We start from the raw sequence: 17,181 nt of genomic DNA, 5'->3' as shown, positions 1-17,181 counted from the left end.
ATTCTTTTTATAGAATAGAAGAAAGTAGGAAAAACTAGCGCGGTGGGGAAAATTGAAGCGAAAATTGAGCGTGGCCACCCAGGCAATCAGCAGAAATTACGGCAACATCGTGTTCATATGTGTCACCCCAGAAGCAGGACAATCAATTGATAAAAAAAAGAAATAAAGGAGAGGGAAAAGCAGGGAAAGCATCGGGCATGGACAAGGGAAAAGCCATCGAAAAGGAGGAGGAGTATGAGGATATCCCCGCTTAGGGCGCATTAGTTATTGTTTGGACCCGGGCAAACCGCAAATTGCTCAAACTGCCCTCCGGAATGGACACAAAAAACGAGGAAAATAAAAATAACACACACACACAGACAAAAACACCCACAGAATCTATATGTATATATATATAGAAAAAAAAGGACAAGTGGCAAAGCGACAGGGAGTCAATAATTCATAGATCTATTTCCTAATTGACAACACTGTGTGCCGCCTGTCCTGTAATTGAGGATGATGTCCTCGACGAAAGTCTGACAATTGAGGGATAAAAAATGGGCTATATCATATATATTTATATCTAGCCTTTAATGGGTGTAATAAAAATCGTGTTTAAGGGGAGAAATTATATATAATAATGATGAAAATAATCAAGAATGCATAATAATTGATTGATAATTGATTTGTTAATAAATTCATACTAAAATATTATCAAAAGAAATGAATAGTAGCTCATAGGTTAATAAATAAAGTACAAATATAAATAAACCTTTTAAAATATATTAAAAACTAAATAAAAATACAAGTAACCAACTTGAAAATATTATTTTTAGGTAGTTTTTGAAGGCTTTAATTCTTTTCAATTTATTTAAGATCATGTAGACTATAAAATACTGCTAATAAATAATAAAAGAAAAATAGAAAAGGGAAAAGTTGGTGAGAAAACTCCCCCCTATTTTGCTTGACCGGAAAAGAAAATAAAATAAAAACTTGTGCATTTTCGATTTCAACTTTTTTGTTTTGTATGTGTCCTGCGGCAATGATGTCCTTTCTTTTCTCCCTGGACTAGTCTAGCTTACTTTTCCCCATATAGAAATATATATATATATATATTTAGTTGGATATTTTTCTCCACCTCCTTTATGGTCAATCAAGTCCTGTCTCTGGGAATCGAGGAAAACAAAAAAAAAAGTTGAACTGCCTTCGGGGCATTCGAGTTGCTGGGTTCATAGTTCATATTCCTTGGATAACTCTCCCACCTCCTGGCCTGCATTGGCATACAATATATTTATTTATGTATATTTGCCTGGTGTTGCTAATTTCTGGGCCAGAGATAAGCCATGACAACCGCGCCCCGAATTAATTGCAGAATGTGTGTGTGGGTTTTGCTGCTACTGGAATTTATGGTCATGGAGGGGGAGGAATCGAAATCAATCCACCACCACCATTTCCACCAGAAAATCCTTGCCACATATGCAAATAAATAGGGGTTGGGGTTGTGGAATGGTCTCGGATTTTTATTGTTTTGTTCTCTGGCAAATAAATTAAAGTGCATGGAGATTGGCATTCGGCTTCGAGGCTTTTTCGGTTATCGGGTTTTTGGTTTTTGGTTTTCGGTTTTCGGTTTCTGGTTAAATATATATACTATTTGCTTATCTGGCCATATGTAAATACACTGTGCGAACAATTAATGAAGCAGGCCAGCAGCAGGAGTTGTTGTTGGGCCATAAAAATGTGACAAGGAGCCGCAAGGATTCAAATTAAGAGCCAGAATTGATGGGGTCCATAAAATAAGGACAAATTAAGAGGCAGCCTTTTGGAAACTAAATAAATCAGAGAAACCCCTCATTCTAGCAAACTTTTAGTATAGCTTAGCTTTTACATTCTCTTCATTCGAGTCTAGCCAGAAAATCGAATCAGAAATAGTCAGAAAACTACTTTCAAAAATGTTTCAAGAATTTCTCGAAGCTTATTGTAAGATTTCCAATAGATTCTTTTTACTAATGATAAAAAACGCTTTCATCTCTCTTGCTTTCCGATTAGATTCCGATTCCACAGAGAACGATGCCGTGGCCACGCAGGACATCCTCACATGCGGCGCCTGCCAGAAGGCTTTCGCCCTCTCGGACATTGTCAAGTTCATCCAGCACAAGGTGCATCAGTGCAACAAGGAGAACTATGGCCAGTGTGCCACACAGAATCCGCAAATGGATCGCGATGCGGAGGAGGGGCGTCCCCTCAGTCTGGTCAATCGCCGGCCCTCGATCTCTGCCCCCATTTCTGCCCGCAAGATCACCACCGTGCCGGGATCGGGATCGGGTGTAACCGGAGGAGTAAGTGCAGCATCCGCAGCAGTGGCAGCAGCAGCCACTGCGGCAGCCACAGCAGCAGCAGCAGCGGCAGCAGCGGCAGCAGCAGCGGCGGCCAGCAGCACGGCCAGCGGTTCAAGGATACACACACCACCACCGAGTCCTGCGGATTTGCTGGCCGATGGAGCCAGCAGCACGCCCAAGCGGCTAGTAGATGGTAGGTTCCAGGATCTAAAATCCAAAGAGATCCGAACTAATCAGCTTGAAATCCTTTGATTGCTTTATAGAAAACGACAATACCACGCCCAAGGACAGCGAGACGGCGGCCACCAATACCAATTTGGATTTAAATGCCGGTGGTCCCACAAGTCCTGCGGCCATTGAGCGTCAGTCCACCGGCGACAGTAGCTGCGGTGAGGATCTTGATCAGGATACAGCCAAGGTCAAGCAGGAGCCCTACGAGGAGCAGCAACAGCAACGGCTTGATGAGCAGCAGGAGCAGGATCAGGAGGATGAGGATATGGATATGGAGGAGCAGCGTGAACAGTCGGCGGCCAAGCGACCCAAAATGGAGCTGGTCGATGCCGAGGCCAATACAGTCCATACAGGTGAGTCGTGAGTCCTTGCTTTTTCCGGGGTTTTTCTGTGAGTGTGTGTGTGCGTGTGTGTGTGTGTGTTGTGCCTCCTTCCGCACACATTTTTGGGTGGCAAAATTAAAATTCCGCCCTCTGCAGTGGCAAAAATGTGTTTGATGTGCGCCAGGTTATGGGGTCATATGATGATCGGGCCGCGGGCCCTCGACGATAAGCTGCAGCTGCATTATGAACCCTCCTCTCTCCTGCACACACAACGAAAAAATAAAATCCAAAAACCGAAATCCCAAAATAAAAAAAAAAATGTAGAAAAAGCGCGGACACTGCGGGCATCAAGGACTTCAAAGCCCTTGCTGATAAACTGCAGGAAGGACACTCGCTCGGACAGCGTGACAATCGAAGCAGGACCACTCACTCTCTCTCTCTCTCTCTCTCTGTCTCTCCTTTTGGCCCTTTGACTTTGACATTTCAATGCGAAATGCTGATGAAAAGCCAAAGACAGCTATTAAAAAACAAAACAACAACAAGAGCAGCAAAAAAAAGGACGTAACTGCATGCAGGAGGGTAACCCAGGCAGGACAACAAAGCTCAGCTCCGAAGCTGCCCTCGAGGGTAATTTGAATGCCTCAAAAACAGCCAAGGAATGTCCTTTGCCACATCAACAACAACAAGAACAGCAAAAAAGGAGTAGACTGTAGGGGAGGGATTGGGGGGGGGAGGGGAGAAACAGGACCACTTGACTGGACAAAGGACCTCTCGCACTGGACTTGACACACGCACAAAAGCGCTGGAAAAAAAGCAAAGAGAACCAAAGAGAGACCCTCGGTCAGTTTGGAATGATTTTTTCCATATAGAAAAGTGTACACATTTCTTGTTGAAACTTGGACACGTGCCGAAAAAGGGGATGGGGTACAGGAGGTGCCGGGTCAAAGGTCACTCAGGTAAAACAGCGACAACCGGCGAAGGTCGCGTGTCAACGCCAAAGCGATTGACTTGCAAACATTATCAGCAAAGGCCTGAAAAGTCCTTAAAATATATGAAATGCAGCTTCCATCTATTAATACAGAGAGAGAAAATAGGTGTATAGAAATAGAAAATACCTAAAAGGTAATTTAAAGCTTAGATTTCTTAGGAAAATACATGGAAAATAATATTAAATTCAGAAAAAAACTCAACCAGACTTTAATATATTTTTATAATGATAAATCTCATAATAAGAAACTTGAAGTTATATCTATTTTGTTCCATTTTCGTTCAGTGTTGAGCTGCTTAAGGCTTAGGGGTTGGGGTGCAAGGGTTAAAGAGCTACACATACGCCAAGCGACCAGGCCAATTTAACCCTTGAACTTTTGCGCTTTTGACACGAACAAGAAGACAACAAAAACGATGGGGAAAAATACAAAAAAAAAGAATATAACAGCAACAAAAACAACTTGTTTCGACTCTGACAATGCCTCTCAACTGACAAGTCGCAGATACAGATACAGATACAGATACAGATACAAATACAGATGCAGATACATTTACAGATACAGCAAAGTATCTGCGTTAATTACGCATTGTTTTTCGCCTCGTTTTTTTTTTCTCCTCCCCCGCCTGTCGAACCCAACTCCCCTCCCCCCCTGGCTTCTTTTTTTTTTTTGGACCAACAATGGCCATTTGGTAATTATAAATATGGAGCTGGTGGGCATGGCAACCCAGTCACTCATCCATCCATCCATCCATCCATCCATCCATTCGTTGGAAAATACATTATACATAAAAAAGAGCATACACAACTGTCAACAAAATGGATATTTGTTGCAACAACAAAAAAAACAAATAATATATCCAAATGCGGCAGGACATGAACTTTTTCCACACCTGTCAGTGTGTTAATTATCCAAATATATATATGTAGATTCTTTTTTGTGGCAGGACACACAGCGTGTCGCGACCACAGCGACAATGAAACACCATCAGAGCTCAGAGCAGCGGCATGAGTGGGTTAAGGTTTAAGGTTTAAGGGTAATGGGTTAAGGGTTACGGCTTACAGGTTACAGACCGGGCCAAGGGATACCGCAACTTTTGGCCATTCAATTATTGACTCATGCTGGCACTAAGCCAGCCAAGCATCGCCGAATGGTCGAATGGTCGAAATCAATGGCTAATGCCCTCGGCTCATGCAATTTCACGTTCAAGGATTAGATGCTCCCGGGTCCTTTGTGTAAAAGGCGGAAAGAAAAGAGGAGAGAGAGGAGGAGAGCAGCTTAGAAGGGATTTTGCATGGAGCAGCAGCATCCTCTCGGGGTTGCTCTGTTGCAACAATTATCCCATTACAGGCAACCCTTTTTTTACATATACTTATTTTTTGTGAGAGATCCCACCCGCTGGCATTGCCCATACGCACTGTTGGCCCTGCTATACTGCACTTCCTGGCGGTCAATTTGGCATTTCCGGTGCTAGAAGACATCCGGCCAAAGGGAAAACGCACAGAGAGAGAAAAAGGGGATAATAGAGTTGGGGAATTAAAGGATATATCTGAAATATAAGAAAGTTTTTAGGGGGTTTAAGATGAAAAATATTTAAAACAGTTTTGGAAATGTTTTCATGTTTATTTAAAATTGATTTCTTTCTCAAGCATTAAAACTAATATAAAAGCTGCCATAATAAATGGTTTCTATTATTTTCTTCTATGATTAAATGTTTATTTTAATTTGCTTTCTTTCTAAAGCATTAAAACTAATATAATATTATATTATATTATTATATAATTCTTTTCTTTAATTTCTTTAATATATTTGCATACTATAAATGCATTAAATAAATTCAAATAAATTTCCAAGTATGCCCAACGACAGCTGTTGTTGTTCAAAAAAAATCAGTAGAACGTGCCAAACCCGCGTCCTGGCGCATCCTTTTCATAGGCTTTCGATCCTGTTTGTTTGTGTTTTTTTCTCCCCGCTTTTTTATTGTATTATTTTCCACATAATTATTAAGGCGAAGCGCGTGCGCATCGCGAGCTGCGATCCGAAAAAGGATAAATGCCTGATGTTTTTCGACAACTTTTACCTCTTTACCTCGTCTCTTTTTTTTTTATCTTTTATTGTTAACGAGGTAGCGCAACCCTTTGGTAGCATTATCTGTCAGATTCATTTGCATTTCCTGCGGCATGCGGGCAGATCTACCCCGATCTCCTGCGACGATCTCGGGGCGATCCTTGATCCTGGCTGCCAAAAGGGTCGCGACGAAATCATGTTAAACACGGCTCACCTTTGACAGGAAGCTGAGGGAAGCGACTCGGCTAGCAAGCCTCCCTTGAAGCAATAAAAATATATCGAAAAAAAAAGAAAAGGAAAAGTGTGGAGCGTGTCCGCCTCGCTTCCATTTTTCCATTTATTTCGGGATAATTTTCGGTTAAATTTTCATTTCGTGCGTTCTTCCTTTTCTTTTTTGTATTTTTTAAAGCGTCATTTAAATGCAGAGAACGTCGTCATAGTCACGGGGGTAGTTCCTCTCTTTGTATCCTTGCGAGGCATTAACACCTTGTTGTCCTTGCTGGCGACATGTGGCCGAAGGAGCAAACCATCCTGCCATTCGCTTTCCATTTTTATTTATTATATATATATATATGTACATGAAAAATAGAAGAGAAAAATATACTTGGCTATCTTCGAAAGTGTCCCGCACATTTTTCATAAATTTTCCAATTTTACATCTGTTGCACAAGAGGGGGGGGGGGGGAGTAGGAAGGACATGTGTCGCAGGACATGGGTGGTTTGGCGGCTGCCATTTCCGCCATGGCAAATTAACAAATGTCGCGACAAAACCGCAACAACGCGGCCAGAAAACTAAAAAGGACACACATGTGTGTCCTGCGTGTCCTGTGTGTGGGGGGGAGGGGGAGGCGGCAATATCCTTGGCAATATTGGCAATCTCCGTCCGCATGTAATGCGTGTCCTGGCGCATTTTGGCATGCCAACCGCTGCAAAATCAATAAATAAATAAATACTCGCCTCGTTCCCATCCTCGTCCTGGCCTCGTCCTGGCCTCGTTCTGGCCTCATCCTGGCTCCTAGCTAACACATCCTGTATGGCACCACCAAGCTCATTAATAATTAATAACGAAATTGCCAGGCAACCTCTCTACGCCGCTTGTACTTTTGCCAGGAAAACCATTTAGTTGCCCAAATTCACAGAGTTTTGCCTGCAAAAAAATAATTAAAACTTTAATTTCCTGCTAAATTACAAGAGTAAATTGATTTTACAAATTAAGATCTGAGATTAGTTTAATATTTTAATTAAATACAATTCTAGGGGGTTTAAAATGGTTTCAAAAGCTTGAAACTAAGTGAAGGAGTCATTTCCGACCCTATAAACCATATATATTCTTGATCAGGATTAAAAAACGAATCGATTGAGCCATGTCCGGGCAAAATTTAATTTTTTCAAATTTTTGAAAATTTTACAAGGGGTTACATCATGAAAATTTACAAAAATTGATCAAAAATTTAATTTTCTAAAATTCTTAACTGAGTATGCAGAATTGTAAAGCTAATAAAAACTAGCATAGGAACGGTTTCCGAATTAAAATTAATGCTTTTTTGGCTGAGTTATGAGATTTTTAAACTGTGATTTTGTCAAAAATTTTATCATAAAAATATTGATTCAAAGAAAGCGAATATTTTAAGCTTAGTTATGTTATAAATAAATATTGGCCACCCGAAACTAGTTTGCTTCCTTGTTTTTCAATACTTTGTTTTATATTTAAGAATATTTTTATTTAGTTTAAACAATTAAATAAACCCTTTTCTGGGTATTCTTATTTTTCCAGAGCCCAGCAACTACACCTGCTCCACGTGCAAGACCCGCTACACCTCCGCCTGGCGCCTCATCCAGCATGTCCAGCACTCGCATGGCGTCAAGATCTATGTGGAGAGTCCGGGAGGCAATGGCAATGGAGCCACCTTGACGGTGGCCACTCCGGCGGCTCTGAATAGCAGTGCATTGGCTCTGGCTGCCGCAGCAGCAGCTGCAGCTGCCGCCGCCTCGGGTCTGTCGAGTCCACAGCCAACGGCCATGAGTCCCAGTCCCAAGAGGAGCAGCCCAGGAGCTCCAGGCATCCTCTCCAGCTCCGTGAGCTCCGTCTGTTCCAATTCGCTGGTGAATACCAGCGGTGGCAGCAACAACACCAGCACCAATAGCATTGGATCGCCCCAGCATCAGCATCAGCAACAGTTGCAGCTGCAGCAAGTGCAACAGCAGCAGCAGCAGCAGCAGCAACAGCAGCAGCAGGCTGCCCAGCAGCAGCGTGTGCAGCAACAGCAACGCGAGAATCTGGCCTCGGCCATGGCCGCTGGAATGAGGCATCATCCTTTGTTGCCGCCACCGGAGGCCATGCATGCCAATCCCTTCCAGCTGCTGCGCATGCCACTGCCCGGCAATGTAGTTCCTACGGTGGCCCCACTTTTCGGTCGCCCCTCGCCCGCCGATCACTACCGGATGGAGCAGCTGGTTAGCGAGCAGTTCCGTCATCATGGCTTCAATCTGGCCGCCGCTGCGGCCGCTGCCCAGGCTCAGGCCTTCAATGGTGCTGTCCAGCAGGTCCAGGAGCCGCGTCCCCCATCGTCCAGCAGCAGTGGCAGCCAGCGTGGCTCTGTGCCACCGGCAGCCCTGCCACCAGTATCCCTCAGCTCCCAGCAGCAGCAGCAGCAGCAACAGCAGCAGCAGCAGCAACAACAGCAGCAGCAGCAGCAACAGAGCGTGCAACAGCAATCACAGAACCTGCAGCAGCAGCAGCAGCAACAATCCCAGCAGCAGCAGCAGCAGCCACCGCAGCAGCTCACACCCGGCCTGATGGGCGGCAGTGTGGCTGGAGCCGGAGGAGCGGGAGCTCCTGCTGGCGCCTCCCTGAAGCTGGAACCACAGCAGATGGATTTTTACTCGCAGCGATTGCGTCAGCTTGCGGGCACAACAAGCCCTGGAGCTGGCAGCACTGTTAACTCGAGCTCGCCGAGTCCACGACAGAAGCAATCGCCGCATTTTGCGAGCCCCTCGCCAGCCTCCGCCGGCGCCCAGCAGCAGCAGCCTCTGGTGGGTCATCCCACCCGGCCCCATTCTCTTACCCCGCCCGAAAAGATGACCACATCGGTGGGTGGAGCTGAAAATGGTGGCCTTGGAGGTCTCATCCTGGCCAGCACTCCACGCTCGGCCAGCACGCCGCCCTCGAAGACAAGCAACAGTGGCCAGGAGCAGCAGCTCCTCCAGCCGGAGCATTGCTTCGCCTGCGACTACTGCGACAAGAAGTTCCGCTTCGAGAACAATCTGATTATCCACCAGCGGACGCATACCGGCGAGAAGCCCTACAAGTGCACCGCCTGCGACTTTGAGTGCTCCCACATTCAGAAGCTAATGAAGCACATGCGTGTCCATCGCAGTCCCGCCGATGAGCAGGACGATGGCAGCAACGATGGCGCCGATTCGCTGGAAACGAATGAGGCGGACAACGATGAGGATCCGATGCCAGATGAGTCCGAGGAGGAGATGGGTGACAATGATCCCGACAATGATCCCGATGGCGATCTCGATGGCGAGGAGGAGGATGAGGATGAGCTGGACGAGTGCGAGGATATGGACTACAAGGCGGAGGATTTGAGTGTAAGCAATCGTTTGGATGGCAAGAGCCAGAGTCCCAAGACGACCAGCTCCGGCGCCACCTCGCTGGTGGGTGAGCTCATGGACAAGTTTGGATTGTCCAATATTGCCCAGTATAGTGAGGCCTACAAGCAGGCTCTGCAGGAATCGGGACGCAAGGAGGCAGCCGCCGCTGCTGCAGCTGCAGCTGCTGCTGCCGCCGCCGCTGCTGCGGATAACAATAATCGCAGCGGCGGCGGAGGAGCCGTAGGAGCTACGGATAAGCTCAATGGTCTGCCTGTGGCTGCCCTGAGATTGAGGGATGAGTTTGCCAAGAACTGCAACATGTTCCAGCAGGATGCTGCCGCTGCGGCCGCTGCTGGCGGTGCCCCGTCGCAGGTGCCCCTCTTCAATCCCTTCCCCAATCCCTTCGAGCTGAGCAAGCGGATGAAGATGGACGGTGGCGACTGGTGGGGCATGTCCCAGGCCCTGCATCGCAACGAGGCGGCGCTCTTCGAGAACCTCAAGCTGAAGCCGCTGGGTCTGGGTGGAGCGGCCAATTCGCTTATCCAGGGACCGCTGCTCAAGAAGGAGAGCCGCCAGCGCAACGATACCTGCGAATTCTGCGGCAAGGTCTTCAAGAACTGCTCCAATCTCACCGTGCACCGCCGTAGCCACACCGGCGAGAAGCCGTACAAATGCGAGCTGTGCTCCTATGCCTGCGCCCAGAGCTCCAAGCTGACGCGACACATGAAGACGCACGGGCGGACGGGCAAGGATGTGTATCGCTGCCGTTTCTGTGACATGCCCTTCAGTGTGCCCTCGACGCTGGAGAAGCACATGCGCAAATGTGTGGTGAATCAGGGCAAGGCGGCGGCAGCTGCGAATGCTGTCGCCGCAGCTCAGGCAGCCCAGGCGGCGGCCCAGCAGCTACAGGCAGCGGCAGCGGCCCAGGCGGCCCAGCAGCAGCAGCAGCATGGACAGCAGCAGCAGCAGCAGCATGGACAGCAGCAACAGCAGCAGCAGCAGCAATTGTCGCCCATGGGGGTGGTGGGTTACCCGCCGCAGTTCAACCTTTCGCTGCCGGGCAGCGTGTCTGGTGATAATGACTCCAATGCCTCCTCCAGCATGACCGGGGTTCATCCCATTACGCTCAAGGAGGAGGCATGACTCTTTGGCGGATTTCCCATGCCCCTGGGTCCACCGCCCACGGGGCCACATCCTCCTCCTCCTCCTCAGCAGCAGCCGCAGCAGCAGCCGCAGCAGCAGCAGCAGCCGCCGACGACCAGTCGCAGTCGCATCATGTCGCGCATCTTTTAAAGATACAACAGATATATATATATATACAAATATATCCCTAGAGATATATTATGTATATGTTAGGACCCCTGTATATATGACTTTTTGTGAAAAAGTTTCGGCTCCAGCTCCAGCTCCTTCCAGGCGACAAACCACGACCAGAGGCATTTAATACCAAAGCAATAACCGTTATGTAATATAATTTTAAAACATTCAAAACGTACTATTTTTTTTTCTACTCTAAAAAAACTAAACAAAAAAACCACCCCCTTGGCCCACACACACACACGAACGTAAACCTCCCCTTGATTTTTTTTTGTGCTTGTAATTTATATATTTAATTATAGATATATATATAGTATATATATACCTGTGTAGTAATAATCGGACACACGTTTTCCAGTGTATTTTCTAGCAAGTAATTTAAAATTAACATTAACAAAGTGAAGAAGAAAAAGAAAACACAGAAAAAAAATATTTTAAAATGACAAAAATTCACACAAAAATAAGCAAAAATTATACTCTAATTAATATCTCTATATATATATATAACTAGATATATATATATGCGAATACGATGTATATGTGGTTGCGAGTGAATGAGTGCGTATTTTGTTCATCGATGTACATTTTTTTTTATATAGAAAATCTAGAAATCTAGCCCTAAAGACGAACACTTGTAAAAATTCTCTACTTTATGGTACGCATAAAATATAGTCCTTGATTTCCTTTATCCCTTTATTACTATTATTATTATTTCCATTTTTTTGCCTAGACATAATTCTATTATTAAATGTAATTTAAAAACGAGAAAAAACGAAAAATAATCAAATTTTTTTACATACATAAATAAATCTATATATATATATATATTATATATAAATGTAAAACACAAATTTTTTTTTAAACAATTTTAGAACTAAGCTCAGCGAAAAAAAATTGGCAAAAAATAAGACGAGGAAAACGAAGGTTTAATGAAGAAAGAGAGCTGCAAATTTGTACGTAAAACTTCAAGAGAAAATATAAAAGAATATATATAAAAGGAGGATATAATAAAAGATATAAAAAAGGAAGCAATTAAAAAGAGATGGATACCGAAACAACAACAACAAAACTAGATTTAGAAGACTGAAGAACTGAGAACGAAAGAGATATAATAATAATTTAAAAACAAACAAAAGACAGAGGCAACCGAAAGAGACACTGAGCGAAAAATCGGACCCTGAGTGAAGGCGAGCATTTTTTTACTAAATTGTTTTTTTGTTGTTGATTTTCGTTATTTGATTGGAAACTAAAAAAAAGAAAGAAATCTTAGAAAACAAGAAATGAAAATTTTGATTAATGATTAAATATTTAATATTGTTTGTTTTTAGCGCAAAAATTACACACCCACATATATATATATCTATATATTGGACATTAGTTTAAACTTTGTTTGTTTCTTTTCTTCTTTTTTTTTTTGGACACACATTCCCCCCTTCCCCCTAAAAGAAACCCACCAAAAAAAGAAAAGAGGAAATCTAAAATCCCACTGGCAATGTGATTTCAACTGAATTTTAATAATATTAATATTAAAATTCCTGCTAAATCGCATTGCTACTGGCGATTTATAGTCCGATTATCAAGGAAGTTTTACCGTGCATAATTTGTACTAAATTTAAGCGAAATATATATGTGTTTCACAACCCCCGACACACCCTATATACTATATATGAATATGGCAACAACAAAAACTGAATAAACAAAAGCCCAAGAAAAAATACAAAACCACACGAGTTATGTTTCATTTTTATAAATATTATTATGGTTTGTTTTCTAGATTTTTTAATGTAATTTTCCCAAGCAAAAAACAGTGGAAAAATGTGGAATAAAACGGAAGCGGAAACAGAAACCGAAATGGAAACGGAAACGGAACGAATTGAAACATAGCCAGCAAGCAACACTAAAACTATCATTAAATCTTAGAAAATTAATTGTAGCTATAAAAAAACAAAACAAAACAAAATCTTTATACTAAAAATAAAACCCAGAATAGGACAACAAATCCAGCTAACTGTTGTTGTCTCATTTTGGCCGAAGGAATAAGTATAAAGCTTGGATTCTCAAAACATTTATAACAAAGAAACCAAAACAAATATTTTTCAAGTGTGTGTAATTTTTTGAAAGTAACAATAATTAATACGAAAACGGAAACACAAATCGAAAGGAAAACAAAATAAAACAGAATAAAAATAAATCAAACACAAAAAAATAAACAAAAACCAAACAAAATTTAAAAAGTAATAATTAAAAGATAGTTGTCTGTGTTACAAAAATACGAAAAACGAAAAAAACCAAAAAATACATACAAATTGCGAAGAATTGTAAATTATCAAAAGACTTTTATTTGCCATAATTAGAAGGATCTCCTCCTTTGGCATAGGGAGGGTTTTTATGGTTGGAGGTACTTTTTTATAGCAACCCGCAGCCTGAAAGTAGGCACCACGAAAATAGGGAGGAACCGATCGTGCTGTTCGAAAAGCGTTGCCTACTTCAGAGGGACACACCAGATGGCGCCTCGGCAGGGTGTCAGGCTCGTTCCATTTCCCTCTCGCTCACTCAAGCATTCGACCAGAGCTGACCAATCCAACGCCACTGGCCGCCCCCCAATTGTCATGTGCGAAAACTTCAATTGGCATCTGGCAGGCACACACACACACACACTTATCCTGCTGCCAGCCGAACCTCACATATGTCGCGCTGCCGGCGTCGCAGTCAGCAAGCCACCCGCACACACACACACACCCAACCGCGTCCACTGGCCAGTTCCAACCAGCGCGGTCGAGCATGTTCGAAGAGAGAGGCAGAGAGAGGCGGTCGACGTTGCAAACGGACACCAGTTGAAGTTCGCAGCCACCAGTGTTTTTTTCATACACTTGCATGGTATTAAAATTTGAGTTGGAAAACCGAAAACGCAATGAAGGAGTCATTTTCGACCCTATAAATAATACACATTCTTGATCAGCATCAACAGGCGAATCTTTTAAGCCATCTCCGGCCGAAAAAATTTTTTTTCCGAAATTTCCCATTTTTGTAAAAAAAGGAAAGGGGTTACATCATGAAAAATTGCGAAAATCGGACAAAAATTCACATTTTAAATGGAGTATGCAGTTTTGTTAACCTGCTAAAAATTAGCATACGGCCGCTTTCCGAATTGAAATTAATGCGTGTTTGGCTTAGTTATGAGATTTTTAAATTTTGATTTGTCGAAAAATTTCATATAATAATATCGTTAATATCGGTACAAAAATGGTAATGGACCTTCAATCAGAAGCTGAAAAGAAAGTGAAGGAGTCATTTTCGACCCTATAAATCATATATATTCTTGATCAGCATCAACAGGCGAATCTTTTAAGCCATCTCCGGCCGAAAAAATTTTTTTTCCGAAATTTCCCATTTTTGTAAAAAAAGGAAAGGGGTTACATCATGAAAAATTGCGAAAATCGGACAAAAATTCACATTTTAAATGGAGTATGCAGTTTTGTTAACCTGCTAAAAATTAGCATACGGCCGCTTTCCGAATTGAAATTAATGCGTGTTTGGCTTAGTTATGAGATTTTTAAATTTTGATTTGTCGAAAAATTTCATATAATAATATCGTTAATATCGGTACAAAAATGGTAATGGACCTTCAATCAGAAGCTGAAAAGAAAGTGAAGGAGTCATTTCCGACCCTATAAATCATATATATTCTTGATCAGCATCAACAGGCGAATCTTTTAAGCCATCTCTGGCCGAAAAAAATTTTTTTCCGAAATTTCCCATTTTTGTAAAAAAAGGAAAGGGGTTACATCATGAAAAATTGCGAAAATCGGACAAAAATTCACATTTTAAATGGAGTATGCAGTTTTGTTAACCTGCTAAAAATTAGCATACGGCCGCTTTCCGAATTGAAATTAATGCGTGTTTGGCTTAGTTATGAGATTTTTAAATTTTGATTTGTCGAAAAATTTCATATAATAATATCGTTAATATCGGTACAAAAATGGTAATGGACCTTCAATCAGAAGCTGAAAAGAAAGTGAAGGAGTCATTTCCGACCCTATAAATAATATATATTCTTGATCAGCATCAACAGGCGAATCTTTTAAGCCATCTCCGGCCGAAAAAAATTTTTTTCCGAAATTTCCCATTTTTGTAAAAAAAGGAAAGGGGTTACATCATGAAAAATTGCGAAAATCGGACAAAAATTCACATTTTAAATGGAGTATGCAGTTTTGTTAACCTGCTAAAAATTAGCATACGGCCGCTTTCCGAATTGAAATTAATGCGTGTTTGGCTTAGTTATGAGATTTTTAAATTTTGATTTGTCGAAAAATTTCATATAATAATATCGTTAATATCGGTACAAAAATGGTAATGGACCTTCAATCAGAAGCTGAAAAGAAAGTGAAGGAGTCATTTCCGACCCTATAAATCATATATATTCTTGATCAGCATCAACAGGCGAATCTTTTAAGCCATCTCCGGCCGAAAAAATTTTTTTTCCGAAATTTCCCATTTTTGTAAAAAAAGGAAAGGGGTTACATCATGAAAAATTGCGAAAATCGGACAAAAATTCACATTTTAAATGGAGTATGCAGTTTTGTTAACCTGCTAAAAATTAGCATACGGCCGCTTTCCGAATTGAAATTAATGCGTGTTTGGCTTAGTTATGAGATTTTTAAATTTTGATTTGTCGAAAAATTTCATATAATAATATCGTTAATATCGGTACAAAAATGGTAATGGACCTTCAATCAGAAGCTGAAAAGAAAGTCAAGGAGTCATTTTCGACCCTATAAATCATATATATTCTTGATCAGCATCAACAGGCGAATCTTTTAAGCCATCTCCGGCCGAAAAAATTTTTTTTCCGAAATTTCCCATTTTTGTAAAAAAAGGAAAGGGGTTACATCATGAAAAATTGCGAAAATCGGACAAAAATTCACATTTTAAATGGAGTATGCAGTTTTGTTAACATGCTAAAAATTAGCATACGGCCACTTTCCGAATTGAAATTAATGCGTGTTTGGCTTAGTTATGAGATTTTTAAATTTTGATTTGTCGAAAAATTTCATATAATAATATCGTTAATATCGGTACAAAAATGGTAATGGACCTTCAATCAGAAGCTGAAAAGAAAGTGAAGGAGTCATTTCCGACCCTATAAATCATATATATTCTTGATCAGCATCAACAGGCGAATCTTTTAAGCCATCTCCGGCCGAAAAAATTTTTTTTCCGAAATTTCCCATTTTTGTAAAAAAAGGAAAGGGGTTACATCATGAAAAATTGCGAAAATCGGACAAAAATTCACATTTTAAATGGAGTATGCAGTTTTGTTAACCTGCTAAAAATTAGCATACGGCCGCTTTCCGAATTGAAATTAATGCGTGTTTGGCTTAGTTATGAGATTTTTAAATTTTGATTTGTCGAAAAATTTCATATAATAATATCGTTAATATCGGTACAAAAATGGTAATGGACCTTCAATCAGAAGCTGAAAAGAAAGTGAAGGAGTCATTTCCGACCCTATAAATCATATATATTCTTGATCAGCATCAACAGGCGAATCTTTTAAGCCATCTCTGGCCGAAAAAAATTTTTTTCCGAAATTTCCCATTTTTGTAAAAAAAGGAAAGGGGTTACATCATGAAAAATTGCGAAAATCGGAAAAAAATTCACATTTTAAATGGAGTATGCAGTTTTGTTAACATGCTAAAAATTAGCATACGGCCACTTTCCGAATTGAAATTAATGCGTGTTTGGCTTAGTTATGAGATTTTTAAATTTTGATTTGTCGAAAAATTTCATATAATAATATCGTTAATATCGGTACAAAAATGGTAATGGACCTTCAATCAGAAGCTGAAAAGAAAGTGAAGGAGTCATTTCCGACCCTATAAATCATATATATTCTTGATCAGCATCAACAGGCGAATCTTTTAAGCCATCTCCGGCCGAAAAAATTTTTTTTCCGAAATTTCCCATTTTTGTAAAAAAAGGAAAGGGGTTACATCATGAAAAATTGCGAAAATCGGACAAAAATTCACATTTTAAATGGAGTATGCAGTTTTGTTAACCTGCTAAAAATTAGCATACGGCCGCTTTCCGAATTGAAATTAATGCGTGTTTGGCTTAGTTATGAGATTTTTAAATTTTGATTTGTCGAAAAATTTCATATAATAATATCGTTAATATCGGTACAAAAATGGTAATGGACCTTCAATCAGAAGCTGAAAAGAAAGTGAAGGAGTCATTTCCGACCCTATAAATCATATATATTCTTGATCAGCATCAACAGGCGAATCTTTTAAGCCATCTCTGGCCGAAAAAAATTTTTTTCCGAAATTTCCCATTTTTGTA

General features: G+C 41.5%; 1 protein-coding gene and 1 long non-coding RNA gene across 2 annotated transcripts in view; one reads left to right on the top strand and one right to left on the bottom strand.

Annotated features, from left to right (window-relative positions):
- The window catches only part of Cph (BCL11 transcription factor chronophage), a 29,252-nt gene extending 16,090 nt beyond the window's left edge, over positions 1-13,162 (top strand). Inside the window, exons 2-4 of the mRNA XM_086827513.1 lie at positions 2,026-2,508; positions 2,579-2,899; positions 7,697-13,162. Coding sequence (XP_086683639.1) covers positions 2,026-2,508; positions 2,579-2,899; positions 7,697-10,665 — 3,773 coding nt within the window. The 3' untranslated portion in view covers positions 10,666-13,162. The remainder of the gene's footprint in view (positions 1-2,025; positions 2,509-2,578; positions 2,900-7,696) is intronic.
- The window catches only part of LOC147644454 (uncharacterized), a 60,074-nt gene continuing 46,011 nt past the window's right edge, over positions 3,119-17,181 (bottom strand). The window contains exon 2 of the long non-coding RNA XR_015270478.1: positions 3,119-7,069. This is a non-coding gene — a long non-coding RNA (uncharacterized LOC147644454). The remainder of the gene's footprint in view (positions 7,070-17,181) is intronic.

Source organism: Drosophila serrata, unplaced genomic scaffold (genome assembly GCF_035046125.1).
Source record: "Drosophila serrata isolate PLE 108 unplaced genomic scaffold, ASM3504612v1 contig_176, whole genome shotgun sequence".
Classification (NCBI taxonomy): domain Eukaryota; kingdom Metazoa; phylum Arthropoda; class Insecta; order Diptera; family Drosophilidae; genus Drosophila; species Drosophila serrata.
Note: the sequence above shows the minus strand (reverse complement) of the source record. Positions and strands in the feature narration are given on the sequence as shown.